Raw genomic sequence first — 21238 nt, 5'->3', positions numbered from 1 at the left:
TGATATTAATCAATTAAAACCAGTGGCCTAGCATATTAAAAAAATCCGAAGATTAAAATATTTTTTTACATACAAAATTTAAAGGACAGTCCTTTAAATTTTGTATATATATATATATATATATATATATACATATATATATATATATATATGTGTGTGTGTAAATATGAGTGTGTGTTTGGAATTGCTCTTGTCTTGACATCAGCTGTTGATAGTAAATGACATCAAGTGATGTCATTCATTTACAGCCTTCCATGGGGAAGCAGATTTTTTTTGTCAACATTCATTTGCTTCCTAGCAAGGTAACTTGCTAGGAAGCAAATGAATGTTGGCAAAAAAAATCTGCTTTTGTCTGACTCAAACAAGCATAGAAAAGTGGACAATAAAATGATGATAATGAGATATATAATCCTTTATGTTATAGGTACAAGGCCTGAAGTTTTGGAGGAGGGAGCTAGTCAATTACATGAACCCTAGTGCATAACTGGTACTTATTTCATTGACCCCAAAAGAATGAAAGATAAACTCAGCCTCGGAAGAATTTGAACTCAGAATGTAATGACAGACAAAATTTTGCCTGGCATGCTAATGATTCTGCTAGCTTCCGACCTTATGATGAGATATTTAATATTAGCTACATAGATTTTCTAAAAGATTAGTTTTATTGTTATATTATATATATATATGGATTGAAAAAAAAAGTGTCTAAATTATAGTCATTCTTAATTAATGAAGCTGTGATGAGTCTGCAAACTAATGTTTAAATTGCTTATTTCTTTTCAGATGAAACAAATTAAAATGACAACTCTGAATTTAAATATCTATTCTTGTTTTTGCATTTAGGTTCAACATTGTGCCATGCCTGGTTTAACAATTTCACTGTCTCTTTCAATGATCCGTGGTAAAAACCATCACAAGAATGGCACAGCTTCTGATATTGGAAACAATGACTTGCTTCCTTTCATCACTGGTTTACTGCTTGGCCCAGATCAAAATGTTCGCACTTGGTTCTCACAATATATTAAAAGCGGTCAAAAGGTCAGTACAATTTATATAAAATCTGAAAGTCTGCTTGAAGTTAAACATATTTTCTAAACATTATACCTATTTCCACACGTTTTCAATTTAGTGTGCTTTATACATTTAGGTCAAGAAAGAACAATAAGTTATTGTATAAAGTAGAACACTAAGCTCTAAATATTTCACTGTTGACTGACATCAGGTGTTTTATTACAGCCTTCTACATTCTTAGCTCAAATCTTGCTGCAACCAACTTTCCCTTTCATCCTTATGGGATTGATTAACTAAAGTACCAGCCAAGTACTAAGTTGGTGCAATCAATTGTAGCCTTCTCCACTAAATGTGAAGCCTTGTGACAATCCCAGAAAACAACCAGTACCGTCTGACTGATTCCTCTTCCAGTGACATGTAAAAAACACCATTCGAGTTTGCTCAATGCTAGTGCCACCTGACTGGCCCCTGTGCTGGTGGCATGTAAAAAGCACCATTCGAGTGTGGTCAATGCTAGTGCCACTTGACTGGCCCCTGTGCTGGTGGCATGTAAAAAACACCATTTGAGTGTGGTCAATGCTAGTGCCACCTGACTGGCCCCTGTGCTGGTGGCATGTAAAAAGCACCCACTACACTCTCAGAGTGGTTGGCATTAGGAAGGAAGGGCATCAAGCTGTAGAAACCTTGCCAGATCAGATTGGAGCCTGGTACAGCCTCCCAGCTTCCCAGTCCTCAATCAAACCGTCCAACTCATGCCAGCATGGAAAACGGATGTTAAATTATGATGATGATGTTCCTCTATGTCTGAATTTAAGTACTTTTAGGTTTGTTTGTGGGTTTTATCACATTTTGATCAATAATCTATTATTCAATGAAATCGGGCAAATTAAAAAAAAAACGACAAAATTTTATGTTTATTATTTAATTATGATAGCAAAACAAATAGATTTATAAATCTTATGTCAAAACTTGATTGAAATTTTTCAACGTGTGCTCTGTCTGGCAGATTTCAAATCAGCCCTTATAATTGCAAAACACATTTTAAAGTATTTCGGGAGTTATCTCCTCTGCTGCTAACTAAATGTGTTCCTAGGAATAGACCTAGAGAAAATGATTGCAGCCAAATGAAAAATAAACTGTTGTGGGTAGATAAGCAGGATCCAACAAGAATGAAAATAAAATTATAAAACAAAAAATGATAAAAGTTATAAAATTATAAGCAAAATTAAAAAGTTATTTGCTTTTAACACATAAAAAATTACACATAAAAAAGAACTGACATTTATTTTTCCTTTCGGTCAGTATTCGAGCCTCTTTAGATATTCTATTTAAACATCTATATATTTTGTATATATCTCTTTTATTTATATCTTTATCTGCATTGACATTTCTATTATATTTTGTATCAATTTAGAAAAAGAAAGGCAAGATGGTGTTGTTAATCTCTCTCAGGGAAACCCTACTTGAGTTGCTACAAGAGATACTACCAAAACCTCATGAAGCAATTGCTAATAACCAAGTAATTAAAGCCAGTTCATTCATCAGACTTTACTGTGCTCTGAAAGGAATGGCTGCCTTCAAGTAAGTACTTGTTTTACTGTATTTTTGTTGTCTTTATTAATATTTATTTTTATGTGTGTAAGGCAGCAAGCTGGCAAAATTGTTAGCATATCATCATCGTTTAACGTCTGCCTTCCATGCTGGCATGGGTTGGACAGTTTGACTGAGGACTGACTAGCCAGAAGTCTGTGCCATGCTCCAATCTAATCTGGCAAGGTTTCTACAGCTGGATGTCTTTCCTAACGCCAACCACTCTGAGAGTATAGTGGGTGCTTTTTATGTGCCACCGGTATGAGGGTCAGTCAGGCAGTACTGGCATCAACCACACTCGAATGGTGCTTTTTACGTGCCACCAGCATGGGAGCCAGTCAGGTGATTCTGGCAACAACCATACTCAAATGGTGTTTTTTATGTGCCACTGGCATGGGACCAACAGGTGCTTAGCAGCATTTCATCCATCTTTATTTTCTGGGTTCAAATTCTGCCAAGCTTATCTTTGCATTTCAAGTACCCTTTGAGCACTGAGGTCAATGTAATCATCATAATCCCTTTTCTGAAGTTGCTGGCCTTGTACCAAAATTTAAAAGTATTATTCTTAGGCGATGAGCTAGCACGTTGGACAGAACGTCCAGTGTTATTTTGATAATTGCTACATTCTGGGTTCAAATTCTGCTGAGGTTGACTTTGCCTTTCATCCTTTCAGGGTTGATAAATTAAGTAGCAGTGAAACACTGGGGTCAATTTTCAGTCCTCGTGCCTTTAGTAGAAAGGATTATTATTTTCTTTATTGCTGTTACTACTACTTCTACTACTACTACTACTACTACTACTTATAACAACCTCTCTTGGTTTTTGACAGATTCACTGAGCAAGAGATGAAGCTGATTCTCGATCTCATAACATCACAACCTCCGCTGACAGCTGCCGGCGCTCGATTTGTCTCCCTTGGACTCTGTTTCCTTATTTCATCTCCGTATTTTATGACGTAAGTTTTATTCAATTAATGTCGAGGACCTTTTTGTTTACATTTTTCACAAAACATATTGCATGGATGTGTTGTTGAACAGTTAGCTTCACAATTACCTGGTTCCTGGTTCGATCCCAATGTGACGTACCTTACTCAAATATCATTCACCATTTTCTTTAAGTTGTAACCAAGATGTGTTTCATCAAACCAGGTCAGGAATCTTGATCCCATCAAGTTCATGCTGTGTGTCTCTGCCAATAATATCAATGTACGTTATTAAGTGGTCTGGATCTTTTCGGTTTGAACAGCAATTTTTTCTAGCGGTGTATATGAAGTTGTCACCCATAATTATGACCCAAGTATCGATCTATTGCATTTCAATCTGTTTTGGGGTGGAGAGAAGGGTATCTTTTTTTTCTTCACAAATGTAACTAAACCCAATCTGTTTCTTAAACGAGGGACATATTCATACGGCACAGAATGTTTTTTTTTTTTTTTTACCTCAATGGACGTCATTGATTGGTTGAAATTGCAGAAATTGAAGAAAAAAACAACAAATATCTTACAAACTATAGAATTTTCTCAATAAAGCCAAGAGAAAAAGATGTTTTATAAACACATTCTACTAGTATACGAAGTTTAAAATTTTTTTGTTACCTAGAAATTATGTTAAAAACTACCATTCAAACTGAAAAGATCCAGTGGTCTTTATCCTCTGTAAGGCTGCAGAAGTTTCCAAAATATAGCATCTGATATGGCCTGGTGTTCAGCATGATAGAACTGGTCAGCAAAACCTACCCTGCATTAGTAGAGGTGGCTGACAATACAATAGCCGAGATGGCTGGCAGATTGATGCTTATAATCTTCTGTACTACTTATATTAAAATCAAGTATGAAACATTTTGACACAGCTGCTTTGGTACCATCTATTTGGTGTTGCTGATCCAACAGTGATCTAATTGTATGGAGGCACATGGCCTAGTGGTTAGAGCAGCGGACTCACAGTCGAGAGATCACGTGTTCGAATCTCAGACTGGGCAATGTGTGTGTTTATGAGCGAAACACCTAAGCTCCACGCAGCTCCAGCAGAAGGTAATGGCAAACTTCTGCTGACTCTTTCGCCACAACTTTCTCTCACTCTTTCCTCCTGCATCTTGCAGCTCACCTGCGACGGACCAGCGTCCCATCCAGATGGGGAACCTATACGCCAAGGAAACCGGGAAACCGGCCCTTATGAGCCAGGCATGGCTCGAGAAGGAACAAACAACAAAACAGTGACCTAATTGACACCAAATATTTCAATGTTTCTCTTGTTCTATCTCTCTCTCTCTCTTTCTCTCTCTGTATGTAAGCATCTAGTTATGTTTGTATGCATGTGTCATGTCTCTCTCTCTCTCTCTCTCTCTTTATATTTCTGTGTGTATATGCCTGGGTGTGTGTTTGTGTCTGCCTCTAGTGCCAAAATGTAATGTTGTCAAAACATACTGAGTATCCAGTCTGCCAAGCCAAATCATTAGTATCCAAACCGCTGCACCCAATTGCTTCATTCTGATTAAAATCACTGTCATTAATTCAAGAAATATGTTTTCAATTTGTGGCTTCTCTCATTTCAGAACATCTGAACAAGAAGGACAAGTAACTGAGTGGATTCGTTGGTTGATGAAGTTTGGTGATTCCTTTGAGAAGTGAGTAAAATAGATCAGTTCTATTGTGTACCACTGAAACTTGTTGAAACTTTTCTTCTTTACTTAATCTTCATGTAAACAACAGCAACAACAAAAAAATATAATTAAGTCAGTATTAACATATTTAATGTAGTGAGTATCTGAAATCTAATTAGAAATTATTAATAATTATCTGATAAGGAAAAGACAGCATTTACTCAATAACTAGTATTATTTTAATAATATCAGCAGATATGGGAGACAAGTCTAGACATGTTTTGGTCTTATTATCTCTAAGATTGTCAGGAAGGCCGAGGGTGTCTTGGCATCACTCAGCAGGTCTTTTGTTAGCCGCTCTCCAGCCATCTATTTAAAACTGTATACAGCTATGGTACGACCACACTTGGAATTCGCATCATCAGTTTGGAACCCCTATCTTGCACAGAACATTGACCTCCTGGAATCTGTCCAGAGACGTGCAACCAAACGCATACCCTCCATCAGACACCTACCATATTCTGAGCGCCTTGTTTCCCTGGGCATGGATTCACTGAAGCTCCAGCGTTTGGCGACGGACTTGGTAAACACCCACAAAGTTATCAACCACTTCACCAACAACAACACTGAACACCTTTTTGATCTCCATGTGTCTAACACACGTGGACATGCCTACAAAGTCAGAAAACAATACAGCTCCCATGACTTTCGGAAACATTTTTTCACGCTCAGAGTTGCTGAAGCATGGAATAAACTGCCTGCGTCAGTTGTTGACTGCCATGACACTGCATCTTTTAAGGCCCTCATGCTTTCCGAAATCCGCCGAAACTTCACCTGATTATATATACACTTTAGATGAGTTGTAGTGCACCTGAGCACTGTACACAATTATTATTATTATTATTATTATTATTCGCCAACACTACACCTGATTTTCTCCCCTCCATACACACACAAGCATGTATCTGACTCATACACTGTTCGCTTTCCAGACATTTGTACATTACTGCATATGCTTTATATGCACTTTCTGACAAGTTGTGGTGCACCTGAGCACTGTATACAATAATTTCATTATTATCATTATTATTATTCCTCAGCAAAGCACAATGTTCACCATACGTACTGAACTACTGGATCTTTCATCGGTTTCAATGATTAGTATTCACTTGTTCAATTAACTGGTGTCCAATTCATTATATTAATGTGTAAGTGGCTGAGTATTTTTCAGACTCAGAGTTAAAGTATTCCACCTTTAAATTAATTCCCAAACCAATTTACAATATGTGATGGGGCTGGACCTGTCAATGTATATGTACACTCCATTTGACAGTCATCTACAGAATTTCTGTGTATAAAATGTTGCTTAAGAAGGCTTAGATCAAACTGAATCTATGTTAAAGACACTTGTCGAAAATGTCACGCAATGGGATTGAACCCAGAACCCAGAATCATGAAATGAACTTCTTAACCACTAAACCTTCTCTGCTTCCACTCTTGTTGAAATAATGACTAGAGAATCACTAAATAAATGTACAATATTATACGCTTATAGACATAGAAAAGTTTAAAATATTCAGAGAATAAATTTCTCTCAGATGTTATCTATTTGAAAAAAAAACAATAGTTCAGTTAATGTAGCATTGTTGATGTAGGAGATATCAAATAGCTAAGTAGACAGGTCCTTTGTAAATTTGTATTTTTAATAATTTCTTTCTGAAGTGAGTTACACTTTGCCAGATTTGGTATAAATTGTTGTTTGATTCAGTTGACTTATGATCAAAGGTGTTCCATATGTGACTATTCCATCTTTTTCATCATCATCATTGTTTAATGTCTGCTATTCCATGCTTGTTTTATTTTTATTTCTCAGAGAAACTGGTGGTACATCTTTTGAGGAGCTCCTGTTTTTGATAGCTATCCATTTCCATAGTAACCAGACATATGCTATTGCTGATCTTGTATCTGCTACATTAGGCATGAAGGTAATGTGGCAATCCTCTCTCTCTCTCTCTCTCTCTCTCTCTCCTATCTCTCTCTCCCTCTCTCTCTCTCTCTCCTCTCTCTCTCTCTCTCTCTCTCTCTCCTCTCTCTCTCTCTCTCTCTCTCTCTCTCTCTTCTGCATAGGCTGGAGGTTGGCAGAAAACCACAAGTCCACCACGTTATGTGCTGGTATTTAGTATATCTGGTTGATTCAGTGTGATCAGTATTCTGACTACAATCATCACTTTTTTTTTTTTGTGGAACATACTAGTCTGACATTTAGGATATGAAGCAAAGTGCCGTCTATATTTAAGACAGTACAAAGTTTGCTGACAGATATTAAGCTGTTAGAAGGATTTTGTTGAATCTTTCATAATAGGCTTAAAACATCTTGAATTATTTTAATTTGGTTCTTCATGTTTCTGAATTCACATTTCATCTCAAGGCTGATTTTTGCTTAAATTTTCTAATAATTTTATATGTTGATTTACATAAGTTTGGTTTCCTTGCCTATCCTCACCTATGGTCATGAATTTGGATAATGACCAAAAGAGTGTGATCATGAATATAGGAATCTGAAATGGAGTTTCTCTGAAGAATCTCTAGAGTAATGTTACTTGACAGGACGTGTTGCTCCGAGATTAGAGAGTCTTTCCAGTTTGAAGAATACTTCTCTGCATTGAGAGGTTACAGCTGTGGTGCTATGGACATGTGATTAGAATGTTGCAGGAAAAAAATCGCAAGACAGATTCTTCAAGCCAATACATTCAAGTGGAGATCTAGGGGTTGACCAAGAATGAGATAGCTGGATAATATCCATAGTTTCTGTTGGTCATACCTGGGAATCCAGCCAGAAAGTCAAATGATTATTGCTTCTGAAAGGACCCTATGGAAAAGATGCTTGAGGTCTCTATCCCTACAATCCTCCCAAAGACAGTGTGGGGAGATGGATGGATGACTGAATGGATAGATGAGCTAGCTTGGTCAAGTATAGATAGAAAATGTTTCCTCACAAAAGTGTTTATAGCCAGCTGGAGAAGGTGTCCTCCTGGGGCTACAAACTACAGTAGCATCCACCCTTAGGGGTTAGCCATATTTAAATGGCAAATATACGTTACGATAAACTAAAGGGTTTAGTGGGAAAAACTACTTTGAAAATTATTAAATGGAACATCCCACTTAGTTTTTTTGTTGCCTCACTTCTACATCTTTGGCTGCTAAATATGTCTGGGCTCTTCAACAACCTTGTCTCACTTGATATTGATTGAGATCCTATACTTTCTTCTGTGATCATCACAGAACCCCTAATCATATGTGGATGTACAGTTGATATGTATATATGTTGATCATAGCTATATTTTGACATGTCACATGTGTTTTGTGTTTAGGCCTTAATTTCTCCTGGCACCTCTTGATTTTTAGCTGTGTTATCCATCAAAAAGCATGGATTGAAAAGAGAAAAACAGAAGCCATTTGCAAATTGACACTTCTTGATTGCCATCATTTGCCACTAGTGAAAGGATAATTTTTGAAACATCCACCTAGTCTTCATTTTCATCATCATCACCATTCTGCTATCACCAGCACCACCACCACCATTTTTTTATGTATTAATGTTTATTATTATATTCTATGTCCATATTGTAAAGTAATGTATATTCTTCTTTCTAATTTTAGAGTCCAGTAAAATCGAATTCTCTGACAAAACTACGTTATATTTTTACTCAGGAAATTTTTACTGAACAAGTAAGAGAATTTTCTGTCAGATTTTTAAAAGACTTATGATTTCTCTATTTTATGAAATATCCTATATTTAATCCAAGATAATGTAGTTAATGTAACCCCTCAGATGATAATGCCTATGGTATAGAAAATAAACAAATACCTATACATCTTGTTCCCATCATACAAGTGTCTTCATATTAACCAACTTAAAACTACTTCTGAATCTTTTATATGAAACCACCTGCTGTAACCCTTTAGCATTCAGATTACTCTGTCAAATGTAATGTTTATTTATTCACATTGTTTTAAATCAATCATGCATTACCTTGTAGCTTCAAGATTTCGATGATGTAATTGATATTTTTAGCATGACAATGTAAGCTAGGTGTGAGAGGCTATAGATCTAGCTGGTATGAACATAAAAACAAGTAAAATATTTCGACCAGATATGGATGGTTTAAATCTTAAAGGGTTAAAAAACATATTTAAATAAAAAATTTGCATAATAATTTTATTCAAGGTACTTTTATCAAATTATGTTCAGGACACCAATATATTAATAATGAAGTTAATTATTTCACTAAATACTACTAAATTCTTGAGGTTTTTCAAAATTAATTAAGACAGGTAGACAGTGTATTTCATTAGAAATATGATAAAAAAAAAAGGATTAAACTATAATAGAATAGAACTGAAGTGATAATCAAATATATGTCTGTGTTGTTGTTGTTATGTAGCATTGTAATACTATGTAACATTATATATATATTTACTAATTACAGTTGTATATCATGTTTTATATAACATATGTATTAGTAATTACCACTATGTACTGTGATGCTTGCATATGTCAGTGTTATTGTGTTGTGATGTGTAACATTATTATGGAGTAGTTTATTTTTTAAATAATTATTGCTATGTATTGTTGTATGTAGCATTATAACATAATGTTTGGATTTAGTAATCACTGTTACATATTGTGTTTTAGTAACCAACTCTCACTTTCTTTCTCTGCTTATTTCAGGTCATTACAATGCATGCTGTCAAGGTACCAGTCACTCCACAATTGAATGCCAATATGACTGGTTATTTACCTGTTCATAGTATTTACCAATTACTCAAGTCCTATTCTTTTGCCAAACATAAAGTACCTATAAAAGTAAGTTCTTTGCAAAACTATCTCATATTGATTTATTGATGTAATTTTTTTTTGCTCTGAACTTCCTGGGACATGGACTTCCTTCTCTCCTTACACTCATTTAAGCTACAAGATCTGGCAATGTTTTCTACATTATATGGTGCCAAGCAGTAGGATTAAAGTCCTATAAATTGAATATAGTCAACAAGATTAATCACCAAAGTATGTATTTGATTAAGAAAATCAATCTAAATCAATTGGTTTTATTTATCTCTTACTTGGGACAATGAAAATATATTAGTTGTTGTAGTAAGGAAGAACAAGATTTTTTTTTTTTTTTTTAATAGAAAAATTCAAATAAAAAGGGTTAATATTTTGTTTGAAATCCTTGTGGAAATAGTTCCAAAGTAATGACATTCTAAGGCTGCTTTTGGAGAGATATGGAAGGCTTTGATTGAAATGGAATGACTACAGAGAATTTAGTAAAAATGTGTTTGGAATGGTGAATAAAAGTAGTAGCATTTCATTGCTTGATGAAATATTGAGGATTATCTACTATGGAAAATCTGCTAATGAATGAGATGACTTCTTTATTTTCTCTTGAATAATTATTTGATTTATTGTAATCTCTCTATTTCAGGACTGGATATACAAGCAGATGCTCAATAGTTCAGTACCTTTACATACCAAATTGCCACTTCTTATTGAGGTTTATGTGAATTCAATTCTTGTAAAGGGCAATAAGTCAGATTTTCAGAATGAACCTATTGGTGAACAAGAAGTGTTAGATGTCTTTAAAGAATCTGTGTTTACTGTCCGCTCAAACTGCATGGTAGAAACTTCTAAACCTAATCAAAAGACAAGTGAGGAGCAACCTTGCCTCACGCCACAACTTCTAATGTTATATTATATGCTACTTTATGAAGATTCTTTGCTCAATAATATGAGATCAATTGGTAAGTTGTTACTTTATTGATGATGTCAAATTGAAAAACAAATATTGATTTTAAATCTGTTGTGTAAGCTTGTGGTGTAGTAAGCTCTCAGCAAACTGAGTATGAGATGTAGATTTGATACCTGGTTGAAGCATCTCGTTTACTTTATATTGTCTTTGGACCTATGATTTCGGGTGTGGTCAATCACTTAGTGATGAGGGAAGAACAATATACAAGATACTTTGCAAGGACTACTAGATTAATGGGAGGCAGAGAGGAAAGGATCCTCAAACTGAAGACCTGGACCAAATTTTTGTGATGGAGTGGACCCTGCTAAAGATACCCAGGAAGAGGTGCTAAACCTGATGACAGATCAATTCTATTACCTAATAGGCCACAGCAGGTTTTGAACTCAACACAAAGAACCAGAACAGTTACTGCAAAACATTTCAACCAACTCTCTAACAATTCAGCCAGTCCTCTGCTTTCAACTGATACTTCAGTTATGGGACCCTGGTAGGATGAAAAATAAGGTTGAGCTTAGAACCCCCCCCCCCTCTCTCTCTCCATATATATATATATATATATATATAAGGCATTTTGTCTGGTGCTCTAAGGACTCTGCCAATAATTTGCTGCCTGGCATATTCTATGAATATGATGTTCTTTATTAATGATTCAATAACTAATGAACCACGATGGGATGTTGTTCACATTTCAAGTTGTTATTGTTTGTATTGAGTAGTTCTATTACATGGATGTAGGACTAACTCATGGTTAGTTTTGACCCACAAAGGCCCTACACACTGCAGTGTATGTGTAATATGCGTTCAACTGTCAACTTCTTGCCTAAAATTCTCTGTATGATGCCATTCATCTTCTGTCAATCCTTTACTGGTTAAAAGTCTTGTCATGCCATACCTGTGTGGGTTGTAGGTGTATCTGTACATGCCAGCCAATTATGGGTTGGATAGGGTGTTCCTGTAGTCACATGATTACTTCTGGCCATTGTACCCCTAGGCATGATCTGAACTCAGAATTCAAAGACCTGGAACAGATTCTGCCAAAATATCTCTTCTAATGTTTCTAACAATTCTATCAATCCACTGACCTGGCCAGGTATTTTAGTTATCCATACTGAAAGAAAGGCAAAGTTGATCTAGGCAGGACTTGAACCAGAGTGTAGAAATCCAAAGCAACATTCTATCTGATGCTCTAATGACTCTGTCAATTTTTCATGTACACTATTATTCTTAAATGTGTTGATAACAAAATATATTTAATGAAATTCTCCAAACAACAGCTACTATCTGTATTATTTGTTTATTCTTCATTCCCTACAATCATCAATTTCAGTGAGCTGCAACCGTAAAATTAAGGTTTATCCTGAATATGTGATGGAAGAAATCCCCATAAATTTTCTAATTCAAGAGGCTCAGAAAAACCAACACTTTTATGCTGGTCTATTTTCTCCTCTTTTAAGGTTAGTATCACAGCTTTGCTTACATTTAAACAAATGTTTGTTAGTATTTACCCACATCTTTAAAAAAAAATGTAGCAAATATAGGCTTGGTGCAAGGTTAAGATGTTTGCTTTGGAACCTTGTGGTTCTGGGTTAATTCCCACTGTGTAGACACTGTTGATTGGTGTCATCTACTTTAACTTGGGTCAACTAATATTTTGGGAGTAATTTTGTAGATGGAAACTGGAAGAAACCTGTCATATATTTTCATATACATAAATAAATTTGTGTGTGTTCTTGTTTCAACATGTATAAAATAAATAAATGTGCCCTTTTAAAGCCTAGCCAGGCTCATGGGCCTGGTTTCCCGGTTTCTATGGCGTATGTGTTCCCCAGCTGGACGGGACACCAGTCCATCGCAGCGTTACTCATTTTTGCCAGCTGAGTGGACTGGAGCAACGTGAAATGAAGTGTTTTGCTCAAGAACACAACGCGTCGCCCGGTCTAGGAATCAAAACCACAATCTTACGATCATGATGCTAACACCCTAATCACTAAGTCACGTGCCTCCACTTTCAACTTGTATGCACTGACTATAATGAAGATCATCATTCATACAAAACATAGTTTTATGTTTACAGTTTTTCCATGCAAAGCATGTTCAGATGGAAACAGATGAGAGTTTGTGACAGGAAGAGCATCCAGCCATAGAAAGATTTAATTCAACATTGTTCCCTCTGACTCATACATGGTAAACCAACGGAAGTGGTGATGTGGATGTATGCAATTTACAGAAATGACTCCAGCATAACTGAATGATTACCTCACTATGATGAGGTTAATTGTCCAGTCATGAGCTCCTGTGTGACATCTTGGGCAAATGACTTTTACCATTATCACCACAATGATATCATTTATATCATCATCATCATCATTATTATTTAACATCTGCCTGCCATGCTGGCATGGGTTGGATGGTTTGACAGGCGCTGGCAAGCTAGAAGGTTGCACCAGGCTCAAATTATCTATTTTCGGCATAGTTTCTATGGTTGGATGCCCTTCCTAACACCAACCACTTTATGGAGTGTACTGAATGCTTTTTACACTCTGTAAAATGGTTAGCATTAGACATGTAGCTGTTTATGAAAAGATATTAAGAAATAAGAATCATCTCTTCAGTCCTTTTAAAACAGCTTTCCCTCTCTTTTACAGGTTACTAGCAACACATTATCCACATTTGTGTCTTGTGGAGGATTGGTTGGAAGAGTCTGTGGCTCCAGTAGGACTACTGCCCTCTCTAGGAGCCTCCTCTAAGAATGTATGTACCCCTGAGGCCTTTCAGAAAGGTAAATATATATTTTCCTGAGTTGCAGTTGTTTTTTAAATAATTTCATCTCAGATTGTGTCTTGGGACTACATCATGATTAAGACATTGTCATCATTAACCTTTTAGTGTTCAGATTAATCTGCCAAATGCAATGCTTATGTATCCACATTGTTTTGAATTAATCATGCATTATCTTGTAGTTTTGGGATTTCGATGGTGTGATTGTATATTTTTAGAATTATATTGTAGAGTAAGCATAAGGAGCTGGATTTGGCCAGTTTGGACACAAAACTGGTAGAATATAGAATATATAAGCTGGACATGGCCAGTTTAAATGCTAAAGGGTTATAAACCACACACACACACATATACATGTGTATACACATGCAATGTTGTAATTACTTTTATTTCATTATTATTTTGTCAAATAATATATGGCTGTGTGTTTAAGAATTTCACTTCACAACAAAGTAGTTCCAGGTTTGATCTTACTGCACAGCACCTTAGACAGGTGTCTTCTAAGACAAAGTACTAGAATCATATATAATTGAATAAAACCATTGAAAGTGGTACCTCATTATTGTTGCAGTCCAAGGATTGTATTAAATATATTATGTATCAAAATCTTTCACTATACATTCACAATTTGGTCATTGATAGTCTACTTCAATGTAACATATCTTGTTAAAGGTATGTTATTCGTATCATAGCTATTATTGGTCTTTAGATGAGTGAAACTATTGTTATTTAATTTTATATAAGCATAGGCATGGCTGTGTGGTTATGAAGTTTGCTTTGAAACCTTGTGGTTTTGGGTTCCATCCCACTGCATGATATATTGAGCAAGTATATTCTTCTATAGCCCTGGGCTTACCAATGCATTGTGAATGAATTTGGTGGACAGAAACTGTGTGAAAGCCCATCATATATGTGTGTGTCTTTGTGCTTGTGTTTGTCCTCTTCACCACTTGGCAGTGTTGGTTTGTTTACATCCCCATAACTAAGTGGTCTGGCAAAATGAGACCAATAGAATAAGTACTAGACTTCAAAAGATGTACTGGGGGGGGGGGGGTCTGTCTAATCTAACTAATACCCTACAAGGTGGTGCCCCAGCATGGCCACAGTTCAATGACTGAAAAATGATAAATTATTTAATTCTCTTCTTCCCAACTGAGAAATAAGGTTTTGTTGATTCAACACCATTGAGGTCAACTTTTAGCAGCTCTCTATGCCTTGCCACATGTGCAAACCATATCTCTCAGCTCTCCTTCACCTGTTCTATACTAGATGATCTTTAAGTGCCCAGGCTTTTAGTTTCCAGATAACATCCATCTTAATATTAACTGTGCTGTCCTGTTGCAATCCATTCTGAATGTGTGGCCTAACTTTCTGAACTGCCAGTGTTTTATTACAAGAGCCAATGAATGAAATGGAAATCCTTAACCCTTTAGCATTTAAACTGGTCATGTCCAGCCTAAATGTTCTACTTGTTTTATGTTAAAACTAACCAGATCTGGCCTCTAACACCTATCCTAGAATGTCATTCTAAAAATAAATAATCACATCATCGAACTCTCAAAGCTACAAGATAATACATAATTAATTCAAAACATAAATAAGGAAGCATTGAATATGACAAAGTAGCCTGAATGCTAAAGAGTTAAATGTTGTTGTATCCAGTCATAAACATGCACATACATACACACACAAGAAATGTATTGGTTCCTTTTAGTCAACAAAATTCCAAATTCAGTGCAGTTATCTAGATTCACAGACTAATCTGTGAAATGAAAATAAATTTAGAACAAAACAAAAATTGTATAACTTGATTAGCATAGAGTTAATTGACTCATGTTGTTCTGCGTGGTATATTTGAGAGTTATATTTGTGTGCATGTTTATGATAGTGGGTATGTCGGACAGGAAGGAACTATCAGGTCGTAACTAAGAATAAATAAACATATCTTCAGGATACAATGGTGATTGTAAGTGTATGTAAACAAGTTGTCGTTTTGTCCCAAAGCAGCTCTGATCAAGCACGTCTCTGATCAGAGGCACTACAAATGTGACCATCCCATCTTTTTAAGAATATTTGCTTTGCCCTTTTCTCTTTTAAGACATTAGAATGGGATTTGAAACAATTTGGCTACTATTTTTAGTGGATCAAACAACCACATAAAGGCTTCCTCATTAGTTCATTTAACAACTAAATAAATTTCTGAGATGTTCTATCAGATTTTCTTTTATAGTTGTATAAATTTGATCATTCTGACTTCTCCATTGTTTTCTTTAAAAAATCATTTTTATGATTTAATATCTAGTTAATTATATATTCCATATATAAAATGATATTAATGGCTTGTAGGTGCGTGGTATTTCGTTATGCAACCATAATATACTATAAAGTATATTAAATATTTTTATGAGTCAACACCACATCCTACTGCATTAGCAGAGCTTAATACATTATTTTGTTGAGGTTATTCTACAGAAATTATAGCCAGCACTGATTCTTTTGTGATAACACTTCATATCAAGATATCAGATGTAAACAAACAATGAGATCGAAGACAAAATTGGGTAATGAGTGTATATGCCATATTTTAGGGGTTTTTGCTCCTTCATCAGCACCCATCTGACCCACTCTCACCTCCAAAACATTGCTTATATAGCCACTGCATACAGCTGTGTTAAGTTATTGGATAAACCATTTACATATGAAACGCATTCCTGGAGCTGGTATGTAAACAGTAATGGCTTGTAAGTGTGTGGTATTTTGTTTTGCAACCATAATATATTATCAAGTATATTAAATGTTTTTATAAGCCACTACTACGTTCTTCTGTGTTAGCAGTGCTCTTTACATTATTTTCTTAAGGTTATTTCTAGTAAAGTAATATGTGTGAAGCTTTGTTCGTATACTCCGATAAGGAATCAGAAATCAGTCAGGTTGCATACATCTTCCACTGATTATATAATACTGATATATTATAAACCTATAAAGGTAGGCGGAGGTATTGCTGCATGGTTAAAAAGCTTGCTTCCCAACTATCTCAGGTTCAGTCCCACTGTGTGGCACCTTGGGCCAGAACTGATTTTTTGTATCGAGACATCAGCTGTAAACAAACGATCTCATTGTTTCTTTACATCTGATGTCTCAATACGAAATGTTGTAGCAAAAAATCAGTGCTGGCTAAAATTTCAGTAGAAATGACCTTAACAAAATAATAAAATAATAAATCTTCATCATCATCATTTTTGCTTCTACTTTTCATGCTGGCATGTGTTGAACTGGTTGTCATGGTCTAAGTCAGACCTTATTTGGAATTATTGTCTTGTTTGATGGATCAGATGACCATCTCAAATCCATAGTCCTGTACTCCATCTATAAGAGCAGTAACTCCAAAAGCAAGAACTAACTTGAACTGTGATAACCAGTTTAGCCTATGCTAACATAGTTAATGAATGGAAAATAATTATGAAAGATAATTATAAAACATAATATAATGTGGTTGTATACTGTCAACATAATGTGACAGTCCCATATGGGAATTACACTACCACTGTTTAGCCCTAGGAAGCATCGAACGCTTCCTGTCAGCTTTGACACATTTTCTGTGTCCTTATATTTGTGAAGGGGAGGGGACAGAAAATGTGTCAAAGCCGACAGGAAGCGTTCGATGCTTCCTAGGGCTAAACAGCGGTGGTGTAATTCCCATACGGGACTGTCACGTTATGTTGACAGTATACAACCACTCTATCGCTCCACCACCGCTCATGTCTCTTTGAGACATTTAGAAATTTAATATTTCTGATAATATAATGTAATTGACAAAAAAAAAATGAACTTTTTATGCAAAATCTGAACTTCTTATATACACATTGAGCTATTTAATTAGTTTTCGTTTTCATTCCATACTTCAGTATGTATAATGACATTTCTACAATTTCCATATATTTAAAGGCAATAGAGCCTGGAACCATCCTTTGCCTTGCCAGCTTCTGTCAAACCATCTGACCCATGCCAGCATAGAAAATGGGTGTTAAGTGGTGATGACAGCAGTGAGTTGGCAGTGAATTAATGGAGTCATTAAAGTGTTGAATAGAATGCTTTACAGTTTTTATTCCAACTCCCTGTACACTGAGTTCAGTTTTGCCATTCATTCTTTTGGGGGGCCAATAAAAATGTCCCTATCCAGGGTAGTGAACTGATGAAACTATTAGAGGGTTTGGATGAGATGCCTTGCAGTATCTCTTCTGACTCTTTGCATTGTGACAGCAACATCTGTGCCAAGCAACACTGGTGCCAAGCAGAATTGGTCTAGCTTTTCCATTAGATAAATAGGGATAGTGTGGAGACGGGAGACTTGCATGCATGGAGAACTGCTAGTCTTCTTCAAAAAGATCTAGGTCAGACTGAGCCATAATGTACAATTGCATGGTCAACACTGACTGATAGAAACCTAACACGTTTAATAAAAAATTTTCTTTACAGCAACCTTATTAGATTGCATTTACTTCAATGTGACTTTAAAATGTAAAAAAGATTCTTTTATTGCTAATCTATACATTTTATTTATCTTTACTAACAGCTGTTGATGATGTTGCTAAGAAGCAACAATGTCCATTGGCCATTTTCCAGCTTCTAGACAGCTTACTGTTAATTCCTGCTCGGGATTTACTTGTGTATGCTGACTGTGTGGTGGCTGCATTACCTTCCATTTTGAATGCTTCAGTTCCACGTCGAGTCCAAGATCTAATCAAGAAAATTTGGTTCCGGTTACATGGTCTTATGCCTCGAAGGTAATTGTTTCACTTATTTCTTCAACCCTTTAGCATTCAGATTACTCTGTCAAATACAACACTTATTTATTCATATTGTTTTTATTTATTATGCATTATCTAATAACCTCTTAGTCTTGATGATGTGATTGCTTATTTTTAGAATGACATTGTAAGGCAGGTGTGAGAGGCCAAATCTAACTTGTTTCAACATGAAACATGTATAGTATTTGGGTCAGATACGGATGGTTTAAATGCGAAAGTGTCAAATGAATTTCATACTGTGTGAATTTGTATCTTTCATTAAACTATGAACACAAACCTGGCCGTGAAGTAAAATGTTTGCTTCTCAGTTGTATCGTTTTGTTGTTTGATTCCCCTGTGAAGCATCTGAAGCAAGTATCAGGTCATCCCTTAAGTTCTGTCCGATTTTACCTTTTCAAAAATTGAATGAAATTTAATAATATTTTAGAACGTCTAATGGAATTAAAAATTATTTTTATGTGTTTGGGTACATTTAAACTAATTAAATACAGAATAATAGAATTAAAATTTCTTTGATTAAAACCCTTTCTAACATGCTAGTATTCAAAGAGCAATTAAGGCACATAATGCTTTATGAGTACCAAAAAGGAAACTCTGCAGCCGAAGCGACTCGAAACATACATTCAATTTATGGGAAAGAATGCTTGAATGAAAGAACTGGTGGAAGATGGTTTGCAAAATTCAGAAGTGGAGATTTCAGCCTTGAGGATGAAGATTGAGTTTGATGATAAGCTCCTTGAGGCATTACTTGAAGAAAATCCTGCATTATCAGTTGAAGAATTGACAATAAAGCTTAGTTCAAACCATGCAACTGTTCATCGTCATCTTCAACAACTTGGAAAAGTTCCTAAATTTGGAAAATGGGTGCCTCATGAATTGTCTGAAAACAACCGCAAATCCCGAGTTGATATCTGCTCTTCTCTCCATTCTTGCAAACTCATTTCACCCTTTTATAGATAGACTTGTGACTGGTGACAAAAAATTTTATCTTCTATTGAAATGTTAAACATTGTAAACAGTGGCTTGGTAAAAGGAAAAAAGCTCAACCACAACTGAGAAGGGAACTTCATGAGAAAAAGGTTCTTCTCTCTATCTGGTGGGATTGCAAAGGAGTAATTCACTTTAAATTGTTACCACCTAATGCAACAATCAATGCTGAAGTCAGCAATTAGAGCGTTTGAACCAAGCTTTGAAGAAAAAAAGACCTGCTTTAGTGAATCAAAAAGGGGTGATGTTTCATCAGGACGATGCGTGACCCCACACTGCAAAGATCACATTACAGAAGATCGAAAAGCTTGGTTGGGAAAAAATTCCTCATCCATCTTATTCTCCTGACCTTGCTCCTTCAGAATACCATTCGTTTCATAGTTTACAGAAGCATTTGGGGCACATAACTTTCGCAAGCCAGGAGGAGGTTGAAACTGACATTTCAGAGTTCTTCGCTTTGAAACCAAAAGAGTTTTACATTGATGGGATTAAAAAGCTTGTAAATAGATGGAAGGAAGTCATAAATAATCAGGGTAAGTACATTGATGATTAAATATAACATTTGGTCACTTGTTTTCTTTATTCAAAATTCGGCCAGAACTTATGGGATGACCTGATATTTTTGTACCATAGCCTTAGGTTAACTCAAGCCTTGTGAGTTAAACTGTGTTGACAGAATCTGTACTGAGGTCCATTGGAGAGACTGTACAAATATGAAACAAATACAGTCTATTTGTTTTAAGTGGTAAACTTAATCCATCTTTTGTTTTCAATACCACCATCTGGTAACCTGCATGCATTCAGACCAGATCTCTATTCTGAGGATAACTCACAAATTATGGAATGCTAAGAGCCAGAACAGATGCTGCAAGGCATCTTTCCCAATATTTCAACAGTTCTACCAGTCCACTGCCCTGAATTGATACTCTTTTATTGACCTTGAAAGGATGAAAGGTAAATTTGAACTCAGAGTACCAAGGGTACTCTGAATAAAATTACAGAATAAAAACTACAAGGCAGTCTATTCAGTGCTCTAACAACTCTTATCAACTTCTTGCCTTGGCCTAAATATTTAGCTTCAGTTGTCAAATGAGGTAAACTAAACCAGCAAACCATTCATTGACATTTTAGAAGGAAAGACAAGTTTAATTCAAGTCTGTCTTTCTTTAGTATTCAGATGGTGGAGTAGAAATTACTGCATTTTTGTATTTGGTTTGCAAGATTCTTGATGTGAATTCATTTATTGAAACAAATGTTGTGTCTTGAGAGAGTCATTATGCTAATAGTAACACATGCACTGGTTCAATTCCACTTCTTTATTGTCAGTCAGTTGGTTAAATATCTAACCAACTAACTAATCAATCAATTGTTTAATGTGCTGGTTTAAACAGTTAATCAATTGTTTGTTAGTCTAAGTTCTGTTGTCGCCATTCGCGACCATTTTAGTGACTTAGTGACTTGCGACTTTGCTCGGATGTCTGCAAGGTCTGTAAAGTTTATTTTTTGTGGAGTCCAAGTTTCTGTGGAAGTTTAATGAATGAACTTCATGTGCTAGATTACTAACGATGTAGACATGAGTTCAACTCTTACTACAGTAATTGCAGTTTGTTCCTGAATAAAGCACATAATTTAATATCCGAAATCAAATTGATGACT

General features: G+C 35.6%; 1 protein-coding gene across 1 annotated transcript in view; it reads left to right on the top strand.

The window, feature by feature from the left end:
* Window positions 1-21238, top strand: part of LOC115213359 (integrator complex subunit 2-like) — a 54922-nt gene that overhangs the window by 13851 nt on the left and 19833 nt on the right. Inside the window, exons 6-16 of the mRNA XM_029782301.2 lie at window positions 844-1038; window positions 2426-2592; window positions 3431-3556; window positions 5152-5223; window positions 7073-7184; window positions 8860-8928; window positions 9932-10066; window positions 10686-11001; window positions 12337-12463; window positions 13655-13788; window positions 18361-18571. Of these exons, the coding sequence (XP_029638161.1) occupies window positions 844-1038; window positions 2426-2592; window positions 3431-3556; window positions 5152-5223; window positions 7073-7184; window positions 8860-8928; window positions 9932-10066; window positions 10686-11001; window positions 12337-12463; window positions 13655-13788; window positions 18361-18571 (1664 nt within the window). The remainder of the gene's footprint in view (window positions 1-843; window positions 1039-2425; window positions 2593-3430; window positions 3557-5151; window positions 5224-7072; window positions 7185-8859; window positions 8929-9931; window positions 10067-10685; window positions 11002-12336; window positions 12464-13654; window positions 13789-18360; window positions 18572-21238) is intronic.

This window comes from Octopus sinensis, linkage group LG6, assembly GCF_006345805.1.
Source record: "Octopus sinensis linkage group LG6, ASM634580v1, whole genome shotgun sequence".
Taxonomy (NCBI): Eukaryota; Metazoa; Mollusca; class Cephalopoda; order Octopoda; family Octopodidae; genus Octopus; species Octopus sinensis.
This window is presented reverse-complemented; position numbering and strand designations above follow the sequence as displayed.